The sequence below is a fragment of the Globicephala melas genome, chromosome 6, assembly GCF_963455315.2.
Source record: "Globicephala melas chromosome 6, mGloMel1.2, whole genome shotgun sequence".
Classification (NCBI taxonomy): Eukaryota; Metazoa; Chordata; class Mammalia; order Artiodactyla; family Delphinidae; genus Globicephala; species Globicephala melas.
The window spans coordinates 105,756,583-105,781,141 of record NC_083319.1 but is presented as its reverse complement, the minus strand read 5'-3'; the positions used below and the strand labels follow the sequence as shown (position 1 = coordinate 105,781,141).

At 36.5% G+C, this 24,559-nt stretch overlaps 1 protein-coding gene across 9 annotated transcripts in view; it reads right to left on the bottom strand.

The window, feature by feature from the left end:
* HMBOX1 (homeobox containing 1) overlaps nt 1-24,559 on the bottom strand; it is a 185,312-nt gene that overhangs the window by 68,922 nt on the left and 91,831 nt on the right. For all 9 annotated transcript variants that reach the window (XR_009564410.1, XM_030879145.2, XM_030879150.2 and 6 more), the window contains exons 3-4: nt 18,455-18,931; nt 10,681-10,766 (exon numbers count right to left, since the gene is read on the bottom strand). Coding sequence is in view for 8 of the 9 variants with exons in the window: in XM_030879145.2 (XP_030735005.1) it covers nt 10,681-10,766; nt 18,455-18,931 (563 nt within the window). In the remaining variant the exon portion in view is untranslated. The remainder of the gene's footprint in view (nt 1-10,680; nt 10,767-18,454; nt 18,932-24,559) is intronic.

The window sequence follows — 24,559 nt, the reverse complement described above, 5'->3', positions numbered from 1 at the left end:
TATTGTAAATGTGCTGCAATGAACATGGGGGTGGTATATATTTTTTAAAGTTCATTATAAGTTGGTCCAAGGCTTGAAACATTATGGTTAACATATTTAGTCTCAGGAAGCTTAACTTCAGAAAAGTCAGTCTGGAGAGAGATGAAGGGGAAATGATTGCTGGCTGAACATTAAGCAGTATAATGGTTAATAATCATAATAATAAACAATTTCTATGGCATTTACTATGTGCCAGAAACTTTACATAAACAAACTCATTTAATCTACTCAAGAACCCTTAGGTAGGTATCATTATTCTTCTCATTTTCCAAAAGAAGAAACTGAGGTTTAAGACATTCAATAAGTTGCCCAAAGTTATATAACCAGTAAGTGACAGAAATAATATTTTAAATTCTCAAAGTCATGTACTTGACCACTGCACTATATTGCCTTTACGTACTGAAATGCCATGTCAAGAACACTGGCTTTGCAGCAAGACAAACAGTAATTAGCTGTGTGACTATGGGCAAATGATTCAATCTCCTTTAGCCTCAGTTTTCTCATCTATAACTGAAGAAGTTAACACCTGCCTCTCAAATATAAAAAACAGCACAGCATCCAGCACTTAGTGTTAAAATACATTATAGCTAAAAATAAAAAGCTCCCCAAAAAGACAGGTGTAGCTAACAAGGTGCACAGTAGTAAAAAGCAGAGCAATTGGTCTTCTACAACTCAGAGCACTATATGCTGTCCTGATAGGTATTTAACACAATGAAAAAGCTGAGCTAAAGACTCAAAATAGCATGGGCAACAGTGGTTTAAGAGATATAGTTCTTACTATGTGTGATAATTATTTTAACACATAGCACTCAAACATTTCAAAGTCACTCTTTATATCCTACAAAAATCAAGACAAATTGGTAATGAATGTCCTTCCAAAAATATCTAGCGATGGAAGGGCTTGCACAACAGAAAATCTGTATGTTTAAAACAAAGGAGAAAAAAGAAACAATTTTCAGAAAATAGGATATTCTAGTTCTTAAAACGTCTAGAAATATTCAAAAGAGATCACATTAAGTATGTTTCTAAAAAACTCTGCTATGATTCTTATCATGAATAATGACAGCAACCTTGGGCCAAGGTTATATTGGACATGTACATTAAAATCAATGTGTCCAAAAACCAAGATGTTGTCCATGGATCTGTTTGGGAACAGATTTAGAGATAGGTCAGTCAATATTTGTAAAACTAACACAAAAAGCAAAATCCCGTAGCTTAAGTCAGTGAAAATGATGTTCTTTACTCAGGCATACTAGGGCACAGGGGAAGGGCTATTGTTGTATCTAAAGCAAATTCAATTTAGTTTGTGGTTTGTAATCCTTCTATCCTAGCCAACTGTCAAAAGAAAAATATTTCTGCCGAGGGTAAAATCATGTAGAAAAGTGCTGGCAATCTTTGAAGTATTAGTGACCCCCAAATCTCTACTATTCGACATTCTATTTTGCTGATTTCAGTACAGAGTACAAGTCCTACAGGATTAGATTTAGAGAGTTAAGTCATTACCAAGTTTAAGATATTTACTATAATAAAAAAAGCATAGTCTCAGGGGTTTCCCTGGTGGCGCAGTGGTTGAGAGTCCACCTGCCAATGCAGGGGACACGGGTTCGTGCACCGGTCCGGGAAGATCCCACATGCCGCGGAGCGGCTAGGCCCGTGAGCCATGGCCGCTGAGCCTGTGCGTCCAGAGCCTGTGCTCCGCAATGGGAGAGGCCACAACAGTAAGAGGCCCATGTACCGCAAAAAAAAAAAAAAAAAAAAAGCATAGTCTCAAAAAAGATATTTAGGGAAGAAATAACACAATTCTATGCCAATTCTTCTAGAAATACAAGAGAACACTTCCCAATTCATCTTATGAGGTCATATTATCATAGTAACAAAACTAGACAAGGACGTTACAAGAAATAGAAATAACAACACAAACCCAGAACAATACCCCTTTATGAACACAGATGCAAGAACTCTTAACAAAATATCAGCAAATTGAATCAAACCATATAAAAGAATAATACATCATAATTCAGTGACTTTTTCCCAGAATGGTTTAACATTTGAAAATCAATCAGTGTAATTCCCCATATTAATAAGACTAAAAAACTAAACCCACATGGTCAACTAACAGATGCAGAAAAAGCATTTGACACAGTACAGAACATCCATTCATGATAAAAATTCTCAGAAACTAGAAATAGACAGGAACTTCCCTTAAAGGTCATCTTGATATGGGACATCAATGAAAAATCTACAGCTAAGATGACACTTAATGGTGAAATATTGCATTCTTGCTCTCTAGGATTCAGAAAAAGGCAAAGATATATTTAATATTTAACTAGCAGTCCTAGTTCATGCAATAAGGCAAGAAAAAGAAATAGAAGACATACACATTGAAAAGGAAGAAGCAGAATTATTTCTATTCACAGATAACACGACTGTCCATGTAGAAAATCCTAAGAATTTACAAAAAAAAGCTACAAAAAAATGTACCAAATAAATGAATTTTTAGCAAGGTTACAAAACAGAATGTCAATATACCCAAACCAACCATTCTATGACACAAGAAACAAACAACTGGAAATTGAAGTTAAAAATAGTACCAATATAGTAATACCAAAAGTATAAAATATTTAGATGAACTTAAGAAAATATGTGTGAGACCTGTACTCTGAAAACTACTAACATGGCTGAGGGAAAATAAAGAAGACCTAAACAAATGGAGAAATATACCATGTTCGTAGATGGGAACACTCAATATGATTAAGAGATTCTTGATGCTAGCTTTACCTATATATTCAACACAATCCCAATCACAGTCTCACTACAAATATGCTTTTGTCATAGAAATTGAGGCTGACTTTATTTTATTTATTTTTAACAACTTTATTGGAGTATAATTGCTTTACAATGGTGTGTTAGTTTCTGCTTTATAACAAAGTGAATCAGTTATACATATACATATGTCCCCATATCTCTTCCCTCTTGTATCTTCCTCCCTCCCACCCTCCCTATCACACCCCTCTAGGTGGTCACAAAGCACCAAGCTGATCTCCCTGTGCTATGCGGCTGCTTCCCCCTAGCTATCTATTTTATGTTTGGTAGTGTATATATGTCCATGCCACTCTCTCACTTTGTCCCAGCTTACCCTTCCCCCTCCCCATATCCTCAAGTCCATTCTCTAGTGGGTCTGCATCTTTATTCCCATCTTGCCCCTAGGTTCTTCTGACCATTTTCTTTTTCTTTTTCTTTTTTTTAGATTCCATATATATGTGTTAGCATATGGTATTTGTTTTTCTCTTTCTGACTTATTTCACTCTGTATGACAGTCTCTAGGTCCATCCACCTCACTACAAATAACTCAGTTCCGTTCCTTTTTATGGCTGAGTAATATTCCATTGTATATATGTGCCACATCTTCTTTATCCATTCATCTGTTGATGGACACTTAGGCTACTTCCATGTCCTGGCTATTGTAAACAGAGCTGCAATGAACATTCTGGTACATGACTCTTTTGGAATTATGGTTTTCTCAGGGTATATGAGAGGCTGATTTTAAATGATATGGAAGTGCAAAAGACCTAGAATATCAACAGTGATCTTGAAAAAGAAAAACAAAGTTGGAAGAAATTACACGTTCTGATTTCAAGATTTACTATAAGTTTACAGTAATTTACAGTTTTGTATTGGTATAGGGATAGATATAAAGTCCAACGGACGACAAGAGAGAACCCACAAACAGACTCACACATATGCATTCAACTGATTTTTGATAAAGGTGCCAATGTAATTTAATAGGGAAAGACTAGTGTCTTGACGACTGTTGACTATTTCCAAAAATGATACTCTAACAATTAGACATCCATGTGAAAAAAAAAGTTTATTTTGTGAGGATCAAATGATATAGTTAGTTGACCTGGGGGTTAGAGGTGTTGACCTCCCTGCCCAGTCCAAAATCCAAGTATAACTTTACAGCTGGCCCTCCAAATAGGCAGTTTCTGCATCTGTGGATTCAAACAACCACGGACTGTGAAACACTGGTATGTATTTATTGAAAAACAAAATCCACATAGAAGTAGACCCACACAGTTCAAATCCCTGTTGTCTAAGGATCAACTGTAGTTAAATTTAGCTGAAGCTGACACACGCTGATGTTAAAAGCTTTCTTAAGGCCGTAAGAATTTGAATGATTGTTTCAAAATTTTATAGGTCTCTCAGATTTCAAGGCCCTCCAGCTTGGTTAGTTCAAGCTTCAGTTCCTCACCTAAATAAATGTAGCAACTGATGTCAAATTCTTTGATTTAAGATCTATCTCTGAGTAAACTTCAAGAGTTAACAAAATAATTCCTTAATGTATAAAAGACCATATTTGTAGTTTACAAAAAGTGGTATTTATTCCATTCCCTTCAGAGCCTTCTTCTGTAGATTGTTATTTATAATACTGACTACAGCTGAACTTTAGGTTATGCTATTTTATCAGACACAGATACTTTCTGACTCTTACTAGGGTATTTCTTCTTTCTGTCATTTTTCACTGTAGGCTTTTTTTAATATAAAGAAAATTAACTTACGTTAGGTAAGACGGATTTCATAAAGCTGTTGAAGGAATATTATACCTTAAGTACAGACTTTTCTCCATGATCTTAGGAAGCAAGAATTGGGGAGAAACAAAAGTGAAAATTACTGAAGGGGGAAAAACACATCTGTGTCTAACCTTTTAAAATCACTTTTGTCAAGCTTGTGGTAGAATAAAAGTTTTCAAAATACAATTTCTACTTTAAATACAGGTGGAAGAGAAATCTTATTTTATACTTGAAAACCAACCTTCCTTAGTTTTTTAACACCAAAAATGTATGTCCCTGTACATTGCATTTGAGATGATAAAAGCCCTGGTAGGACAATAAATTTCAAGAATTGTAGAAAACTGATTTTCTAACAACAAAGAGTGTCCTCTGAAATTATTTTCACTCCAATTTTTCAGAGCCATCATCAAAGTGAGAAAATATGGGTATTCAGATATATAGCCTGGATTTTTTCCTACGGAAAAGAAAGGTAACCTTATGTGTTATGTTTACAAGAAAACAGTTTGGCAACAAATTGCAGAACATAGAAGAAAACGAGAATAAAAGTAAGAATTTTTTGAACCATAGGACAACATCTGTTCTTATTCTTCAGAGGCTGCAAGACAAGGGAAAATCCTAAAATGCACTCTGCAAAAACATTTATATTTGAAAAGAAGTTTTCTCCTAATAGAAATTAAAGCTCTAAACCTTTTCAATTTGGAGACACAAGTCCCATCTCATATACAGAAATCTGTGCATTTTATACAGATAATAGCCTTCATAGTGGAGCTCTACATAAAACTAGTAAAATTCATTAGGTAGGAATTGATAAAATCTTGTTAAATAAGCATTATAATTATGTTTGGTTGTATTATAATAGGACAATACCATAGTCTGTGACTTATGCCCTACCAACACTGCTTTTCTAATATAGATATAAATTCTACCTGTTTAGAGCTGCTTTATTCATAATTGCCGAAACTTGAAAGCAACCAAGATGTCCTTCAGTAGGTGAATGGATAAATAAACTGTGGTACATCTGGACAATGGAATATTACTTAGCACTAAAAAGAAATGAACTATCAAGCCACGAAAAGACATTAAAGACCCTTAAATACATATTATTAAGTGAAAGAAGCCAACCTGAAAAGAATATGATAACATTCTGGAAAAGGCAAAACTATGGAGACAGCAAAAAGATTAGCAGTTGCCAAGGGTTAGGGGAGAGAGAGGGAAGGATGAATAGGTGGAGTACAGAGGATTTTCAGGCAATTAAACTACAGTATCATCTTCTGATACTATAATGGTAGATACTAGTCATTACACTTTTTTCAAGACCCATAGAATGTACAAAACTATCTATACCTAAAGTAAACTATGGACTTTGGGTGACAACGTAGGTTCATATTATAATAAAGTACCACTCTAGCGCAAGATGCTGAGAGTAGGGAAGGCTGTGTGTGTGTGGAGGGGCAGGAGGTATATGGGAACTCTCTATACTTTCTGTTCACTTTTGCTGTGAACCTAAAACTACTCTAAAACATAAAGTCTATTTTTAAAAAAAGGTATATTGACATTTTAGTTGGTTTTTAGTGTCTGGTCTGAAGTTCTACTTTGTAAAGAAATTATCATAATTAAATTGAATACATAGTGCTTTTACTCTTCATTTTAAAGATAACTAAGAAAAGGGAAGTGATCTGAATACAGCTGGAACACTTCTGAAACTGTTTCAGAGCTTCTCTTTATACAAATTCTTACATTTTGGGAATGAGAGTCACTAGATAGGGGTAACATGCATACTTGTTAAATGTACTTAACAGTTTAAAAACAGAACGGAAATTTGACAACTAGAAAAGACACTTGGAAAACATTTGGTCAAACCCCTCGTCTTATAAATAAAGAAACTGAGGCTCAGAGAAGTTATGTGATTTGTCCTGGATCACAAGGCTATTTGACAGAAGGACTAGAATTTTGGGATTCAAAAGTTTAATGGTCACTTTTCCATTATACTGCTATCATTCAAGAAAACAGAATTATGATAAATTTCTTAAAATTCAGAGATGATTAATTTTTCTTCTTTCACTTATTTATTTTTTAAGAGGACATGAATCTAATTAGTATATTTATTTAGCTGATAAGCACTCACTCAAGCATTGCCCATTTACTCATTTATTCTGCCAGCGTGATTTTTCCCAGAGGTCATTTAAAAAGAAAATCATGTTTTAAGAATTCTAATAGCCCAAGAAAATGTTTCACCCTGAAAGTGAATATAAAACATACATATTTATTACTAAAGCAAAGGCTATGTATGTTCCCCACCCCACCACTGTTAGTGAGAATTTAGAAAGTTGCTCGACCTCTTACAGAGGTAAAAATCCACCCTTGGTGGGAGCAGCTGTGACTCTGTGAAAAAAGCTACAAATAACATGCTGGGAAATTCAGCAGGCACTGTTATTATATCCTGTTTATACTGTCATTTTTCCTATCAGTAGGATATTATTTATACAGACCCCACCCATGAACTTCTTGTTTATCTTATTATAGAAATCCTCCAAATCTATAAAAAGAAGCCTCTGTATTTTGTTTCTGGAACAAGCCCATGTGTTATAATTTTGCACCTCACTACACATTTTTATTTAGCATTTCCTTTTGTTATGCACCACTCGTTCTCATTTTTATCCCAAGGTTGATTTATTTCATTATTTCACATAATATAGTTAAACTTAACTGACTTTAAGAGACTCCAATACAGGACAGATTCCAGAGCACCATATCCTAAACTTTATTTTGTGGTAGATTTCACCAGGTACACATTCTTTTAAGATACACTTGATTAATTTGTTTAGACAGAAAAATGTGCCTATATATTAATCAGGTACCCCAAGGAGTGAGCCCTGGGCACCTGGAAGGCTTCCTCACTCGGGCCACTCTATCTCAGGTGGGCCAGTTATGAGGGCCAAGCTTCAAACTGATTCTCACTAACTCACCATTCTCTAGCCGGATGTCTTTTCTGGAATGAAAAGCACTGCCCCTGAGTTTAGTTTGATGGCTAGACAGGCTGGGTGAAAATGTAACACAGTAATACATGAGAAATACATGAATTCAGTTAGTTGACCAAAGGGACAATGAACCAATCTGGTTATAAATCATCCTCATTCCCCTGCCTTATGTAAATAATTGAATTAAAGTAGATAAAAGAAAAATACAAATTTCTTAAGGGCAGGAATTAATGCTGCATTTGTTGAGCAAATTAATATTTCTAGAGGAGGAACACCACTGGACAAAGTCATACTGGATAAATTTTCACATGTGTAGCTTGTGTTAGCTTCACCAATACTCCCTTTCTAGGTAAACATGAGATCTTCAGAGAGTATGTGCAATGCTAGACTCTTTGAGCATGTCTAAGAAAGATCTCTGCTTTTAAAGAATACTACTATAAAATGCAGAACTGAAATGAGGTTTAATATCTCAGGGTGGTAAACTAAGTGTATTAATTTCAGAAAAAAGAGAGGTCTACATGGGCTAAAGTGATCAAAGAAGTCAGAATGAGGATAATAACTGAGGTAATGTTGATAAACAGGAATTGATAAGACCAAGGTGAGGAGGTGAAGGTGTCCTAGGCACAATCAACGACTTATTAGCATCCAGGTGACCAGAATACTACAAATGGCACACAGCTGAATCCAGCTAGGGATTATACTGAAAAGGAGAAGGATATAAAGAGAAGGCTGGAGTAGATTATGAAGCGTTTCATTTTCTAGACAATGGAGAACCATTAAAGATATCTGATCAAGGGGAAATGAACCAGCTTTTGGACTAGGAATGACGAGGAGGAAGAATAAGTTGGGGTGAGGCAGAAATGGGGGCAAGAAGTTTTAACAGTACCAAATCTTATGATTACAGTGGCAAAAGAAAAGTCCATGTGTTATAACAGATAATACCTGTGTAAAAATTTCAACTCTTGCTTTCAAAAACAGGAGATGGCATCATGATGACTGTCACTGACTGGGGCAATGTTAAACAGTGCCAATCCATTGAAATTAGCATCAGGAAAGCTTACCAGTCTCCTAGAACTGCACTTCTCACACCCAGATCACCTGGAGATCTGGTTAAAATGTAAATTCTGATTCAGTAGGTATAGCATGATACTCTGTATCTTTACATTTCTAATAAGCTTCCAATATTGCTGTCCCATGGACTACATTTTGAGTAGCAAGATGCTAAAACATCTTTTAATTTCCCTTTCCAAAAGGCAGTACTGGGGAGAATGGATACATGTATATGTATGGCTGAGTCCCTTTGCTGTACACCTGAAACTATCACAACATTGTTAATTGGCTATACTCCAGTATAAAATAAGTTTTAAAAAAACTTAAGGAAAAATATTGAAGAGAAAAAACAAAACAAACAGACAAACAAAAACCCCAAAAAGGCAGGATTTGATGAATGGTATAACTAATGCTTTAGATATGGCTAAGAAATTCCTTTTAAAGGTATTTTATTATAATTTGCATCAACGTCTGATGGGTTTCAAAAGATATTATTTAAAAAGTCCAAGATGATTCAAGATTCAGGGTATTCAAGACATTCAGAAATATTTCCACTTGGGCAAAATCAACTTTATAATGCTGTCTATAACAGTACGATTTTGTCTTTTTTTTTTTGAGGTTGACAAGCTAGAAGATACTATTGCTACTAATCTTGGGGGCTGAAATAAAAGTCCTGAAAGACAACGCTCCATCTTTCCATAGTGCACATCAGTGGGTTTTGGTAAAACCCACTTAACTTGCCCTTACAATGCCCTTAGCACCATGCCTTAATCCTTGAAGATAAAGGTAACAATTTATTTTAAATATCCTACTGAAAAACAACTGAAGATTATAAAAATTAAATTCACACACTGTCCTTTTGTTTAAGATTTCTAGGCGAAGGGACATGCCTTTAATTAAATTTTTTTTTTTTTACCACGAACGGAAGTGTCATTTATAAAAATACATTACTAGTGTAATATGTTACACACATATTAAAATTGGCTGACCTTAGATTCTTGGGGTGAAATTTAAGACTTCTGAAATCTCAAGTTTCATTTTTAACCAAATAAATGGTCAATAACAACCGTTTAGGTAAATAAGCTTCAATATGTATCAATGTCTAGAGAATAGAAATAGTATCTTAAAATTGGAAGGTACTGTTAAAGATCAGATCCAACTATATCATTGTAGAAGTAAGAAACTGAGGTGCAGAGGCTAAAAAGCCCGAAGTCACAGAGCTGCTAGTGGCATGTTAAAAAAAGGAAGGGGAGGAACAAATTAATTTTCATATCCATCAATGTACAACACACAACAATGTATCAACTACAACATGTAGTTGAAAGAGTTTCTGGTTCCTCTCATGACTAAGACATAGTTGATTTTATTAAGGTCTTATAAATCATTGATATCCAAGAAAGGAAGACTACAGACCAACAAAGAAAACACATGCTACCCCAAAATTCAAGAACTCCATAAAAAATGCAATCTGAATAGAGAATGACACATATACACCACATACTCAGGATGGGGCTGCGGTGGGGTGGGTAATGGGATGGGATATAAAAAACAAAGAGAAGACACTGGTAATTCTTATCTTCTCAGTAATGCTTTGAGGAAAGCTTTCACATATAGAAAAGTGGTTGAAAAAACACAACTTCCTTTACTCTCATGAATCATTTTTTAATTGGTAAAATCAGGGATTGGATTTGGAGGACTGTGAAGCTTTTAAAAATATGAAATGTAGATAGCAGTTGGATGTGCATGTGTCATAAGCTCTGTCACAATTACAAGAAAACCAGAGAATCCTTTTTTAGCCATAAAATAGGGAATTTTATGCTTATTACAAATGCTGTAAAATTTACTAGCACAAGTAAAAAAAAAAGTCACTGGAGAAGTTCCAAGATGTCGGAGACAATGGGTTTTAAATCACAGGCATACATTATTATGCCTAAGCTGACAGATCTGCACTGCAATGCAGAAATGCAAGCAATATTCCAACATCTGCACCAGAAGGCAGAGACTAGACAAGATTCCAGAATAAAGGGCTCTTCAGCTCTTACCTGTTACCTGTGCAACAACTGCTTGGGAAATCCTCCGATTGGCAAGAAAGGCTTTGATTTCCTCTTTTATCACACTGCTGTCCCTCCTAACAAAAACAGAAGACAAGACCAACAATGTATGTTGAAGGTAGAAATCCTCATCTTTGCTAAGAAAGGTGAAGCAGAGAGGTGGGGAGAACACAGAAAGAAAGGACACAAAAATAAAGGTAAACAGACCAAGCTTGTGTGAAAATATGAAATTAAAACAAACCAAGAAACACCAAATATTCAAGTCCTAAAACATCACACCATCAGACAGACGCTTTAGTGAATACCACAGTAGATATAAGTCTCATACCAGAGGACGGTTAATCGCATGCTGTTTATAATTCACATTAGGAACAAGGCTGCCATATGGTATATACAAAGTTTCATTACTGGGTAATGAATATATCTTACACAGACAGAAATCCTAGAAAAATAAAAAGCAACAACAACAACAAAAATCAGTTGTGAGTAGATTGTGGTTTCGCATGTTAACTATGCAACCGCATAAATAATGTTCAGTTCATTTGAAAACCTTTGTTAAAGGAATAGAAATCATCATTCTCACAACTGCTAAATTATTAGCCATTTTAAGAAGGCTCTGCCTTTTAATTCGCCTTCTTTGTCCTGAATAAACCAAAAAAATTTTAAGCAGGATGGGTTGAATATAAAATTTTAATATAAAAGAGACATTAATTTCCTAGTACATGTAATATACAGAATGCTTAATACTTAAAACTACACTATATTTTGTGTCCTTGGGATTACATATTATAAACCTAATTTTTCCTTCACTAGATGCCTTATAAATTTTTACTTATTTAAAAATTCAACAAATTCTCAAAAGACTAGACATTCACTAGAATGACAATGAATGGCAAGACTTCTGTTTCTCCACCAGAACAAACAGAATACTTCAGTAAAAATTATACTTAAAGCCTTAAAGACCAATTTCTCTTTGAATGTTCAAAAGTATTACATAAATGGAATTTCATTCAAGCTCAAAAGTAACAGAAGAGTGGCAATTTATGGTCTAACACAGGGGGTCAACAACTATGGCCCATGGACTAATCTGGCCTCCCACCTGTTTTTATACAACCTATGAGCTAAGAATAGTTTTCATAGATGAACATTCACAATCAATTTGAGGACAGGGAATACTAACTTTGAACATGAAGTAAGCAAAATATTATCCTCTCCCCACAAAAAAATTCCATTCTTCTCACTAGTAGGCCTGTATTTTAAAAATTGTATTCAATTATTAATTATTCTATATTGAATTTTATAAATAAAAATTTGTGACCATTTGCTTTCTCTCTTGTATGTAAGTATCTATATTATATCGACTTTGCCTCTTGGCCACGAAGTCTAAAATGTTTTCCATCTAACCCTTTACAGAAAAAGTTTGTGAACCCCTGATCTGAGACAAAGGGATCATGACATCTTTACAAATCATTTTGTGAATGATCCACAGACTCCTTATAGGAGCTCAAGTCTCTCTACAGATTATTTGGAACAAGGAAAGAAAGTATCCTATCCCCTAAGAATCAGCTGTGATTCACTCAGAGCAGATTTGCAGTCCTTTGCTGAGGAGGAGCTGTACACTCTGTTGGTGAATTCCATGCTCCCTTTGAGGAATTCTGGAAAAGAGCAGAGAAGTGATAGTAGGGACAGCTTCCAACCTGGAGCTCCAGTCTACTCCTCATCTACTGGCTGGAAATCCTAATCAAAAAGATTCCCAAAGAAAGAAAAGAAAGAGGCCACTGCCTAATCCAATATTTGAAAATTCTCGTACTGATCTAGATACTCCCTAGATTCCTTCCACAATGCTTATTTATATTTGATTCTTTGAAAAGTATCATTCTCATTTAAAAATTATGTATCTGAAAGAAAAAGGCACAAAGAAATACATTTTAATGTCAAACAAAATAACTGTCTACATTATCATATGGCTGTCAAATATCCATCAACAATCAGTAGAGCAAGATAAACTTCAGCAGTATCTATTTCAATTGGCTTATGTAAATAAAACAACCAAATCATTTGGTTTCTGATACAGATGCAAAATTAACCTGAAAAAATTTAAATAAAGCATTGCATTTCAATGTACAGAATGTCCCTCTAGGAAAATGAAAACTGAGTTTAAGAGACTATCTATTAAGGGTAAATAAAAATGTGCTTCTGTGGGGAAAATGATTAAATGGTATTTTCTTGATTACTGATTTAAACTGGAATTTAAATCAATTTATTTAAAATCAATTTCACCTAGAGACTAAGTCACAAAGAGGAGATAACACGCAATATTCCAGTAGGGCATATCCGGTTTGTGAATTATTCACAGCCCTGCAGTATGATATTACCAAGGACTGCAGCAAGACAGAAGGAACCCCAAAAAGTCTGCAACAGAGCAGCAGTTCACTTACCCTCTCTCAGAGACTGTATTTTTAGATCCTTGGCAAGTTTCTAAGCACCCACAATGAGTTTTAAAAAAACCAAAAAAACCGCTTTACTCAACTGCTTTACCAGAGAGAAGCTTTTTCAAGTTGAAGAAAAACATAAAACTTAAAAGATAAGAGTGTGCTTGGGCAAGTCATTTAATAAAGCTGGTTGCATCATCTGGTAAAATGAGAACATTAATACCCCCCACCACAAGCCTTTTAAGATTTTTCTCCAAGCAGTGAAATTAAATTTAAACAAAGTTTAATATCAAATGTGTGTGTGTATATAGTATAAAAAATTTTTAAATTCTTCAATGTAAAACTTTTTGAAACTGTAAAAGCACTACATAAACAATGACTATTATTTTATAATACCCTGGAAAGAATCCCAGGAAAAGAATAAACAGACGATCTGCTCTAAGTATGTAAGACTGAAGTAAACATCTGCATTGGGTATTTTAAAGCACCATGAAAAGACTTCTATACAGTCAATTTAGATACAAGTGTTGTGTCATTTGGTTGGTTACACTAGGTATTTTCAAATAGTAACAGCATTTAACTTTCACTACTGTGTCCAGTTCTCTTATGTATTTCAAAAACTTCCATTCTACTGGGTTAAATTTGTTCTTTAAACTTTCACATATTCCCCCTCACTCATTCCACCTTCTTTAACGACCTGCCTCTCCTAATGTTGTCCACACTGTACCCTGTGAAGTCACCAATTTCCTGGTGTGAAAACTCCTTCATTGACTCCAAATTTAACTCTTTCATCTATTCCTTACTTCCTCTCTTCATCTAAAATTTGGCATCTTTAAGGAGAATGAATCCACTTTTCCTCCCTTATCTTATAAAATCTCACACTTCTCATGATTTCTACTCCTCCAGCCTTATGGAATAAAAGTGAAGTGTAGGCTGATCTTTCTTTGACTCTACAGTTTATTTCCAAGATAAGCTACCACTCTATTTGTATCTAACCACTTACATACACTCAGTAATGCCTCTTCGTGAAATTACCCTTTTTAAAGACATCTTAAAATAATAATAATTGCCACCTATTCAGAGAAGTTCTCCCTGATCCTCAGAGCTAAAAAAGATCTTTTCTTCCAATAACTAACTTTACCATTTTGTTTATACTACTCACATGCGAATATATTACATGTTATTCTGTATTATAGTTGCTCCTGATCTGGTCTTATCTCTCCTACTAGCCTACAAAGTCCTTTAGCACAAAGATTGTGTCTTATTCATCATGGGGTTTGCATATAATAGAGTTTAATTTGTTCCATGAATGAACAAATCTGTAGTTGAAGATAAAAGGTTGTAAAATGGAAAACCTGATCTAGATAATTTATAAAACAGCTCTAAATTCTTAATATCAAATATGTTTAAGCTTCCCAAAACAGAATGGAAGAGAGTTATGTATACTAGCTCAAAACGGTAATATTTCCTTTTCTGGAACAAAGGCTATTAAAGACTGAATGTTTAAAAGTGGTACGCTTTAAGATCTTCCATATTCTCTTAGCTGATATACACTACACATTCTGTAGGACCCTTTAAAGTAGACATCTATCTCAAAGACTTCCAGAGATGGAGCAATACCTACCAAGACAGACTATTTCACAGGTGGGAAAATATAATTACACACAAATGCTTTCACATATGAATAAAAACCTTTTTACTTTAATTTCTACTCATGGAGATAAAGCATAATTTAGAATTTTAAAAGATAATGTTAAAACAAAAGCTATTCTATCTGTGTGAACAACATGGTAACTGATTATTATGTCTTATAGAACATAAATCCCTACCTACACAAGTAAATAAGCTATTACTAGGCATATGGATAACCAACTCAGAAGAAAGTCTCAGGATCCTAGATAACATACTAAACACTCATGAAAATTTAGTACGTGGGTAGTTAGGAATAATATCTTTTATATGACATTGTTTATTAATTCTGATTAAGCCTCATTTCAATTGTTATTTTATATATACACAATAGGACAGATACACTTTAATAGGTACACACTATTATATTAGCAGATGTACATATACACCTATATATAAACATATATATTAACAGATGCTTTTAAAAAATATTAACATGGAAAATTGGGCTTTATTCTAGCTCCTGGCTTTAAAATCCTTCCTAAAATGTTATATTCAACAATTTGCTGAGAATTCATATTCTAGTTTCCCTTTCATTTTTTTTTAACCCTGATCAATCCAAAAATGGAAAAAGTAGCATTTACTCTCTTTCTGATTCTTAACAAGCTAATCAGGTATACAGTTACAAATTAATCAAGTTTTACAAAAAAAAAAAAAAAGCCTCCTTTGTATACCTTGAAATTATTAGGAGTTAAGTTCGTGGACCCAGTGGATTATGAAATTTGAAAGCTCTATCATACGGCTGAGTGCTCTGGAGGTTGGGGAATGTAAGCATACAAGAGGTGAATTACATATGACACATGTAGAAAAGGAGGCAGGAAGGCATTCAAGGATCCATTCTCCCCACCTAGAGACCACCAAATCCAACCCACTATATCACCACAGTGTTGAGTGGGCAAAGGGCAGTGTAGCCCTATGTGGGCACAGGGTACTCAGAAAGATTCACTACCAAAACTTTCTCTAACATTCCACCAAATAAAAACTCATTAGGCTAGTAAGTGATTGATTTGACGTGGCAAATATCACGTGGGGGAAGAGTGGGGGATAAGTCCATTATGGCTTTCACACTTTGTCTTAAGTTACATTAACCACCATTCCTAAAATTTTACTGAAATCTACACACATGAAAAATTTATTTACAGAGGCAACAGATACCAGCGACAGACACACTGGTAATAAAGACATGGGTTAGAATTCAGCTCTGCCACTTAATATTTAAGTTTTCCTGGGTCAATTACTTAATTTTTGTGAATCTCAATTTCTCTGCTCTACCTCACACACAGCATGGTTGTAATGATTAAAAGTGAAACCAGTCATGTAATCAACTTCTCCCTCAAACCTAAGGATTGGTACTATTTGCAAACTTGAGAAAAACAAGAGGTGGGCACAAAGTTAGAGTGCAGATGTGGGTGAGGGCACAATGGCAGAGGACCACAGAGCCAGAAGGTTCAACGAGACCACTACATGAGTAGAGGACACCACAGGAGCAGTTCTAAGAAAGAAGCCATAAAGTATCCTACCTATGCAACAAGGTAGGATGTATGTAAATTAAATACTGATAACAATTATAAACACATATATATCTAATGATGACACTTGAATGTGTGTAATTGCTGGATTTAACTACAAACCCTAGTCCTGGCTAAATAGGTTTTCTGTTTATTTTGAGGACACAGTTGAACTACAACACTATGATAACCTTAGAGTTAATAGTCAATTTTTTAGATCGTTATAGTCAAGTTTTAGACTCTGGACAATCTTCCAGGGACTTTTGTCCCAAATTTCTTGTTAGGCTAACACACATTTGGGAACTAACTATTGTTTTTAAAGCTCATTAAAACTGATTAACGACAGCAACAACAACAAAAATCAGGCTAGCATTCTAACAAATTTTATTGTTGATACCCACTCTACTAGCATAATTAAAAGCTAACCTTCTTACATTTTAACTACTAAAGTAACTTCTATTTGCCCAAATGGTCCTCTCTCTTAATCTTGACAGTGATATAGATGTTAAATTCAAAAGGAACATCTAAACTTTGGCCAGCTGTTTAAGCAAGTGAAAATGAATTAAAAGCCAAGCTGATCTTTTATATTTTTAAGTTTCACAAAGCTTAAATAATAGGGTCCTGTAGCTGCTCTATGAAACTATTCATTACAGGAATTACGTTGAAATCTATTGGATTGGCCAAAAAGTTCATTTGGTTTTAAGTAAAAATAAAAGACATTTTTCATTTCCACCAAAAACTTTATTGAACAACATATTCATTAACCAAACGAACTTTTTGGCTGACACAATAGATACAATAGTCCGTTTAGCCCAGAATTCCCTATATGGCAGTTCCACCCTAAAAATAAATTCAGGACAGTTTGTTCAAAAGATATTTTACCTTTGTGGTACTATAGGATAGATGTTCCATATGGCAGTATTAAGTCACCATTATACTATCTTCAAGTCCTAAAGTCTTACAGAAGAACTACAACTCATAATTATAGGTTATAATTTTATTTCACAAATTACTGCTACGGTTTCTTTCATATATACTGTAACTAATCTACCTGCAGGCTCTCCTCCCTACTACAGTAGCGATAATCTACTGAAAACAATGCTTTTATCAACTCTTTCCTACAGACCTGTAAGAACTCCTTTAATTTCCACCAAGTTAAACATAAATTATGTATATGGAATTCAAATCTTCCCCAAATCTGTACTGCCTCTTAATATACTATTCTTATTACCATATCTAGCCAATCTGCAGTTTTTATAAGACTAATCATGTCTTGCCTTTTCTACCTGTTACCATTCCCTTAACTTTAAATAAAGCTCCTATATTTCAAAACAGAAGCTATCCTTTAAAGCTTAGCTCAAATTCCTCCATTCAATTGACATATTAAGCCCTTAACATGTGCTAAGGACAGTTCTAGATCCTGGAGACACAACAATGGAAAGCACATCAGTGCTGCCCTCAAAATGTCCCAGGTCCAGGGTGAAGCCTCTCCTAATCACCTCTGTTGAAACTCGACTTTTCTCAGTGATTCAAACTCTAAGTGTTTACACTTATTTTGTAATAGATAACATTAAATTTGTGTGTGCGTGTGTGCGTGTGTGTGTGTGTGTGTGTGTGTGTGTATGGCATCTATTGCTAAAATTAGAACTTTAGCTTCTTAGGGGTAGAAACCATGTCTATTCTTCTGCTTAAGAACATTGCTTTTTAAATAGATGCTCAAAATTATTTTGTTGATTGGCATGTTGGAGGGAAAAATTAAGAGTATACGTATCATGATAAAGTCATCCTATCAGAACAAGTACTTACAATGGATTTAAGGATTATAATGTGTTTGTTAGAAATGCAGAAAATTCAGATGTTAGTGATTAGAGCCGTAAAGAGAAGGCTAACCTTTGCTTTGATAACAGAGAGAATGGAAAAGACTTATCAAGCAGCAAAGAGAAAGAACTTAAGTAGAGAAGAAAATTAAATGTTTTTGAATTAAAAACATAAAAATTTTAATTTTTTTCTTTATCACTAAAGGGGGAGGGGACATCACAGTTCTTATAGGTAAAGAGCTGAAATACAGCTTCATTACTCAAAATCAGTCTTAAGAATATAAACATTTGGAGGACTCTGAATAAGAAAGGAACTAACCTCATTAATTCCTCTACTTTATCATCTACATCTAGGTCCTCTTCTGAGGCTTCAAAACTGTATGACCTCTGACCCATGCTGTTTGCATGGTAGCGAGTTGGTGACATCTTTCCATTGGATGTGGATAATCGCTCGTTATTCTCCCTCCCATTCTGATTGGTAGTACAAGGTTGTGGGGAGGTATCATAACTGTTGCTAGGTGATGGGGACATTCCAGAATGCTGGGTCTGTGTGGAAGCTGTAGCTGTAGAGGAAGATGCTGGAACATTGTTGGTAGTATTCCCATATGAACTTCCTCCGTAGCTGGACCTTCTTCCAAACTTGTCGCTATGCTCTTGATCAAGACGGTCCAAAGTTTCCAAGGCATGGAGAATTTCATGTTTAGTCATTCCAGTACGTCGAAGGCGCTGAAGCAGATCTATCTGCTCTATGGTAAATCTGGGTTCATCTGTATAGTGAGACATGGTTTCCAGCAAACTAAAACAAAAAAAATTTTTTTAAAGTTCCTTTATTTACAATATCTACCAAAGAATATATCATTATGTATTGAGAATGCACAGAAGATAAAATATTTCTATATCAACTTCTTTACTGAAAATGATTAAGACATTATTATTATCATATTATAATAACAGGAATATTTTGTTTTATCAGCAAAACTGACCTAGGAACTCTGTGACTTCATTTACTGTAGACAAACAGTTTGGTAAGCTTAGCCCAAGGAAATACTAATAACCAGCAAGAATATTTAAATGGAAAAGGAAGAGAGGCACACAAAAAAATTTATCAAGCACCATTTTACCCACCACTTTGCAATTTCATGAGTATTTCATCTCTGTAATGTATTCTCTCTTAATAGTTATCCCAAGAAATGGATCTTTCGTGGTTGTGGCCAAACTGAACTATTCATTTTTCTTAGGAAATTGCTTCTCCATTATGCTTCCTTTAACTAACACAAGATACTGTAGCACACCAGAAAATGTCTCAGAGTCAATAACAATATTAAGTTCAAGGGAGCTGTCAAATATCATAAAAATTCTCACTACTTGAATTCCTTTCTTATAAAACCTGACTTTCTTAAGATTTTTTTAAGTGGGAATTTCTTCTATTTTTATTTTTATAGTTCTAGTGCCGAATAGGTTGCATGGCATGCAGCAGGCTCTCAGTAAGTGCCTGCTGATGGAAATAAATGTCAAAGAATTTTCTCATCCTTTCCAGGTAAATTTCTGCTCTGGGCCAGTTCCCCTAAGCTGTTGGAGATCTATTTCTCTATCCCTCTATACTAAAAATTTATTGAACATGCACTCTAGGCAGGCATTGGGCAAGAGTTTCAGGTAATATAATCTCAGTTCCTGACGACAACCCTCTGTAGTTTTTCTTTTAAGTTTTACATTGATTGATTGATTGTTGAGGAAACTAAGGCTCACAATGCTTTTGTAGCTTGCAAACAAGTCTGATTAAGACATAGAAAAGATTTAAACCTTACTGACTCCAAAAGCATGCATCATTCTGCTTTCCAATATATGGCAGGACTTACTGGAATCAAATGATATGGGACACAGGCTTTTGTCCTTTTTTAAATCTCCTAAACCACTTAGATAAAACCTACTGATGGACTAGTGGTTCTAGTAACAGTTTTTTATATTTAAGATCTTTGCTCCATCTAGAATTTATATTTACCTAATGAGTGTGAAAGGATTTGAGCTTTATCTTTTCCCAAATGGATAGCTCATTTGTCCAATATGCTTTACTGAGTAATACATCTCTTCTCCACTGGTCTGAAATGCCACCTTTATCATATACAAAATTTCCACAAAAATCTGTATCTACCTTTGGAGTCTCTATTCTATTGCAATGACTGCTTTGTCTTCTAAGTCCTTTTAAAAATAGCAGGCGGGACTTCCCTGGTGGCGCAGCAGTTGAGAATCCGCCTCCCAATGCAGGGGATACAGGTTCGATCCCTGGTCCGGGAAGATCCCACATGCCGCGGAGCAAATGAGCCCGTGCGCCACAACTACTGAACCTGTGCTGTAGAGCCCACATGCCACAATTACTGAAGCCCGCGTGCCTAGAGCCCGCGCACCACAACAAAGAGTAGCCCCACTGGCAGCAACTAGAGAGAACCCAACGCAGGCAAAAATAAATAAATAAAATTTTAAAATAAATAAAATTAAAATAAGCAGGCAGAAGATGGCGTAAGAGTAAGACGCGGAGATCACCTTCCTCCCCACAGATACACCAGAAATACATCTACGCGTGGAACAACTCCTGCGGAGCACCTACTGAACGCTGGCAGAAGACCTCAGACCTCCCAAAAGGCAAGGAACCCCCCACGTACCTGGTTAGGGCAAAAGAAAAAACTAAACAGAGACGGAAGGATAGGGATGGGTCCTGCACCAGCAGGAGAGAGCTGTGAAGGAGGAAAAGTGTCCACACACTAGGAAGCCCCTTCGCGGGTGGAGACTTCGGGAGGCGGAGTGGGGGAGCTTGGGAGCCGCGGAGGAGAGCACAACAACAGGGGTGCGGAGGGCAAACCGGAGAGATTCCAGCGCAGAGGATCGGGCCGACCTGAACTCACCAGCCGAGAGGCTTGTCTGCTCGCCCGCCGGGGCGGGCGGGACTGGGAGCTGAGGCTCCGGCTTTTGTCGGAGCTCCGGGAGAGGACTGAGGTTGGCGGCGTGAACACAGCCTGCAGGGCGTTAGTGCACCGCGGCTGGCCGGGAGAGAGTCCGGGGAAAAGTCTGGACCTGCCGAAGAGGCAAGAGACTTTTACGTCCCTCTTTGTTTCCTGGTGCACGAGGAGAGGGGATTAAGAACGCTGCTTGAGAGAGCTCCAGGGACGGGCGCGAGCCGCGGCTAAAAGTGCGGAGCCCAGAGACAGACATGAGAGGCTAAGGCCGCTGCTGCCGCCACCAGGAGGCCTGTGTGCGAACACAGGTCGCTAGCCACACGCCCTTCCGGGGAGCCTGTGCAGCCCGCCACTGCCAGGGTCCCGGGATCCAGGGACAACTCCCCCGGGAGAACGCACGGCGCGCCTCAGGCTGCAAAGTCACGCCGGCCTCTGCCGCCGCAGGCCCGCCCCACACTCCGTGACCCTCCCTACCCCCCGGCCTGAGTGAGCCAGAGCCTCCGAATCAGCGGCTCCTTTAACCCCGTCCTGTCTGAGCAAAGAACAGACGCCCTCCGGCGACCTACACGCACAGGCGGGGCCAAATCCAAAGCTGAGCCCCTGGGAACTGTGAGAACAAAGAAGAGAAAGGGAAATCTCTCCCAGCAGCCTCAGGAGCAGCGGGTTAAAGCTCTACAATCAACTTGATATACCCTGCATCTGTGGAATACCTGAATAGACAACGAATCATCCCAAATTAAGGAGCCCTGTGGATGAAAGGCTCTTGGTGCTGCAGCCAGGAGTCAGTGCTGTGCCTCTGAGGTGGGAGAGCCAACTTCAGGACACTGATCCACAAGAGGCCTCCCAGCTGCACATAATATCAAACAGCAAAAATCTCCGAGAGATCTCCATCTCAACGCCAGCACCCAGCTTCACTCAACGACCAGCAAGCTACAGTGCTGGACATCCTATGCCAAACAACTAGCAAGACAGGAACACAACCCCACCCATTAGCAGAGAGGCTGCCCAAAATCATAATAAGTCTACAGACACCCCAAAACACACCACCAGACGTGGACCTGCACACCAGAAAGACAAGATCCAGCCTCATCCACCAGAACACAGGCACTAGTACCCTCCATCAGGAAGCCTACACAACCCACTGAACCTACCTTAGCCACTGGGGACAGACACAAAAAACAACAGGAACTACGAACCTTCAGCCTGCAAAAAAGGAGACCCCAAACACAGTAAGATAAGCAAAATGAAAAGACAGAAAAACACACAGCAGATGAAGGAGCAAGATAAAAACCCACCAGACCTAACAAATGAAGAGGAAATAGGCAGTCTACCTGAAAAAGAATTCAGAATAATGATAGTAAGGTTGATCCAAAATCTTGGAGATAGAATGGACAATAGAATGGACAAAATGCAAGAATCAGTTAACAAGGACCTAGAAGAACTAAAGATGAAACAAGCAATGATGAACAACACAATAAATGAAATTAAAAGTACTCTAGATGGGATCAATAGCAGAATAACTGAGGCAGAAGAACGGATAAGTGACCTGGAAGATAAAATAGTGGAAATAACTACTGCAGAGCAGAATAAAGAAAAAAGAATGAAAAGAACTGAGGACAGTCTCAGAGACCTCTGGGACAACATTAAACGCACCAACATTCGAATTATAGGGGTTCCAGAAGAAGAAGAGAAAAAGAAAGGGACTGAGAAAATATTTGAAGAGATTATAGTTGAAAACTTCCCTAATATGGGAAAGGAAATAGTTAATCAAGTCCAGGAAGCACAGAGAGTCCCATACAGGATAAATCCAAGGAGAAATACGCCAAGACACATATTAATCAAACTGTCAAAAATTAAATACAAAGAAAACATATTAAAAGCAGCAAGGGAAAAACAACAAATAACACACAAGGGAATCCCCATAAGGTTAACAGCTGATCTTTCAGCAGAAACTCTGCAAGCCAGAAGGGACTGGCAGGACATATTTAAAGTGATGAAGGAGAAAAACCTACAACAAAGATTACTCTACCCAGCAAGGATCTCATTCAGATTTGATGGAGAAATTAAAACCTTTACAGACAAGCAAAAGCTGAGAGAATTCAGCACCACCAAACCACCTTTACAACAAATGCTAAAGGAACTTCTCTAGGCAAGAAACACAAGAGAAGGAAAAGACCTACAATAACAAACCCAAAACAATTAAGAAAATGGGAATGGGAACACACATACCGATAATTACCTTAAATGTAAATGGACTAAATGCTCCCACCAAAAGACACAGATTGGCTGAATGGATACAAAAACAAGACCCATATATTTGCTGTATACAAGAGACCCACTTCAGACCTAGAGACACATACAGACTGAAAGTAAGGGGATGGAAAAAGGTATTTCATGCAAATGGAAACCAAAAGAAAGCTGGAGTAGCAATTCTCATATCAGACAAAATACACTTTAAAACAAAGACTATTAGAAGAGACAAAGAAGGACACTACATAATGATCAAGGGATCGATCCAAGAGGAAGATATAACAATTGTAAATATTTATGAACCCAACATAGGTGCACCTCAATACATAAGGCAAATACTGACAACCATAAAAGGGGAAATCGACAGTAACACATTCATAGTAGGGGACTTTAACACCCCACTTTCACCCATGGACAGATCATCCAAAATGAAAATAAATAAGGAAACACAAGCTTTAAATGATACATTAAACGAGATGGAGTTAATTGATATTTATAGGACATTCCCTCCAAAAACAACAGAATACACATTTTTCTCAAGTGCTCATGGAACATTCTCCAGGATAGATCATATCTTGGGTCACAAATCAAGCCTTGGTAAATTTAAGAAAATTGAAATTGTATCAAGTATCTTTTCCGACCACAACGCTATGAGACTCGATATCAATTACAGGAGAAGATCTGTAAAAAATACAAACACATGGAGACTAAACAATACACTACTTAATAACGAAGTGATCACTGAAGAAATCAAAGAGGAAATCAAAAAATACCTAGAAACAAATGACAATGGAGACACGACGACTCAAAATCTATGGGATGCAGCAAAAGCAGTTCTAAGAGGGAAGTTTATAGCAATACAATCTTACCTTAAGAAACAGGAAACATCTCGAATAAACAACCTAACCTTGCACCTAAAGCAATTAGAGAAAGAAGAACAAAAAAACCCCAAAGTTATCAGGAGGAAAGAAATCATAAAAATCAGATCTGAAATAAATGAAAAAGAAATGAAGGAAACGATAGCAAAGATCAATAAAACTAAAAGCTGGTTCTTTGAAAGGATAAACAAAATTGATAAACCATTAGCCAGACTCATCAAGAAAAAAAGGGAGAAGACTCAAATCAATAGAATTAGAAATGAAAAAGGAGAAGTAACAACTGACACTGCAGAAATACAAAAGATCATGAGAGATTACTACAAGCAACTCTATGCCAATAAAATGGAC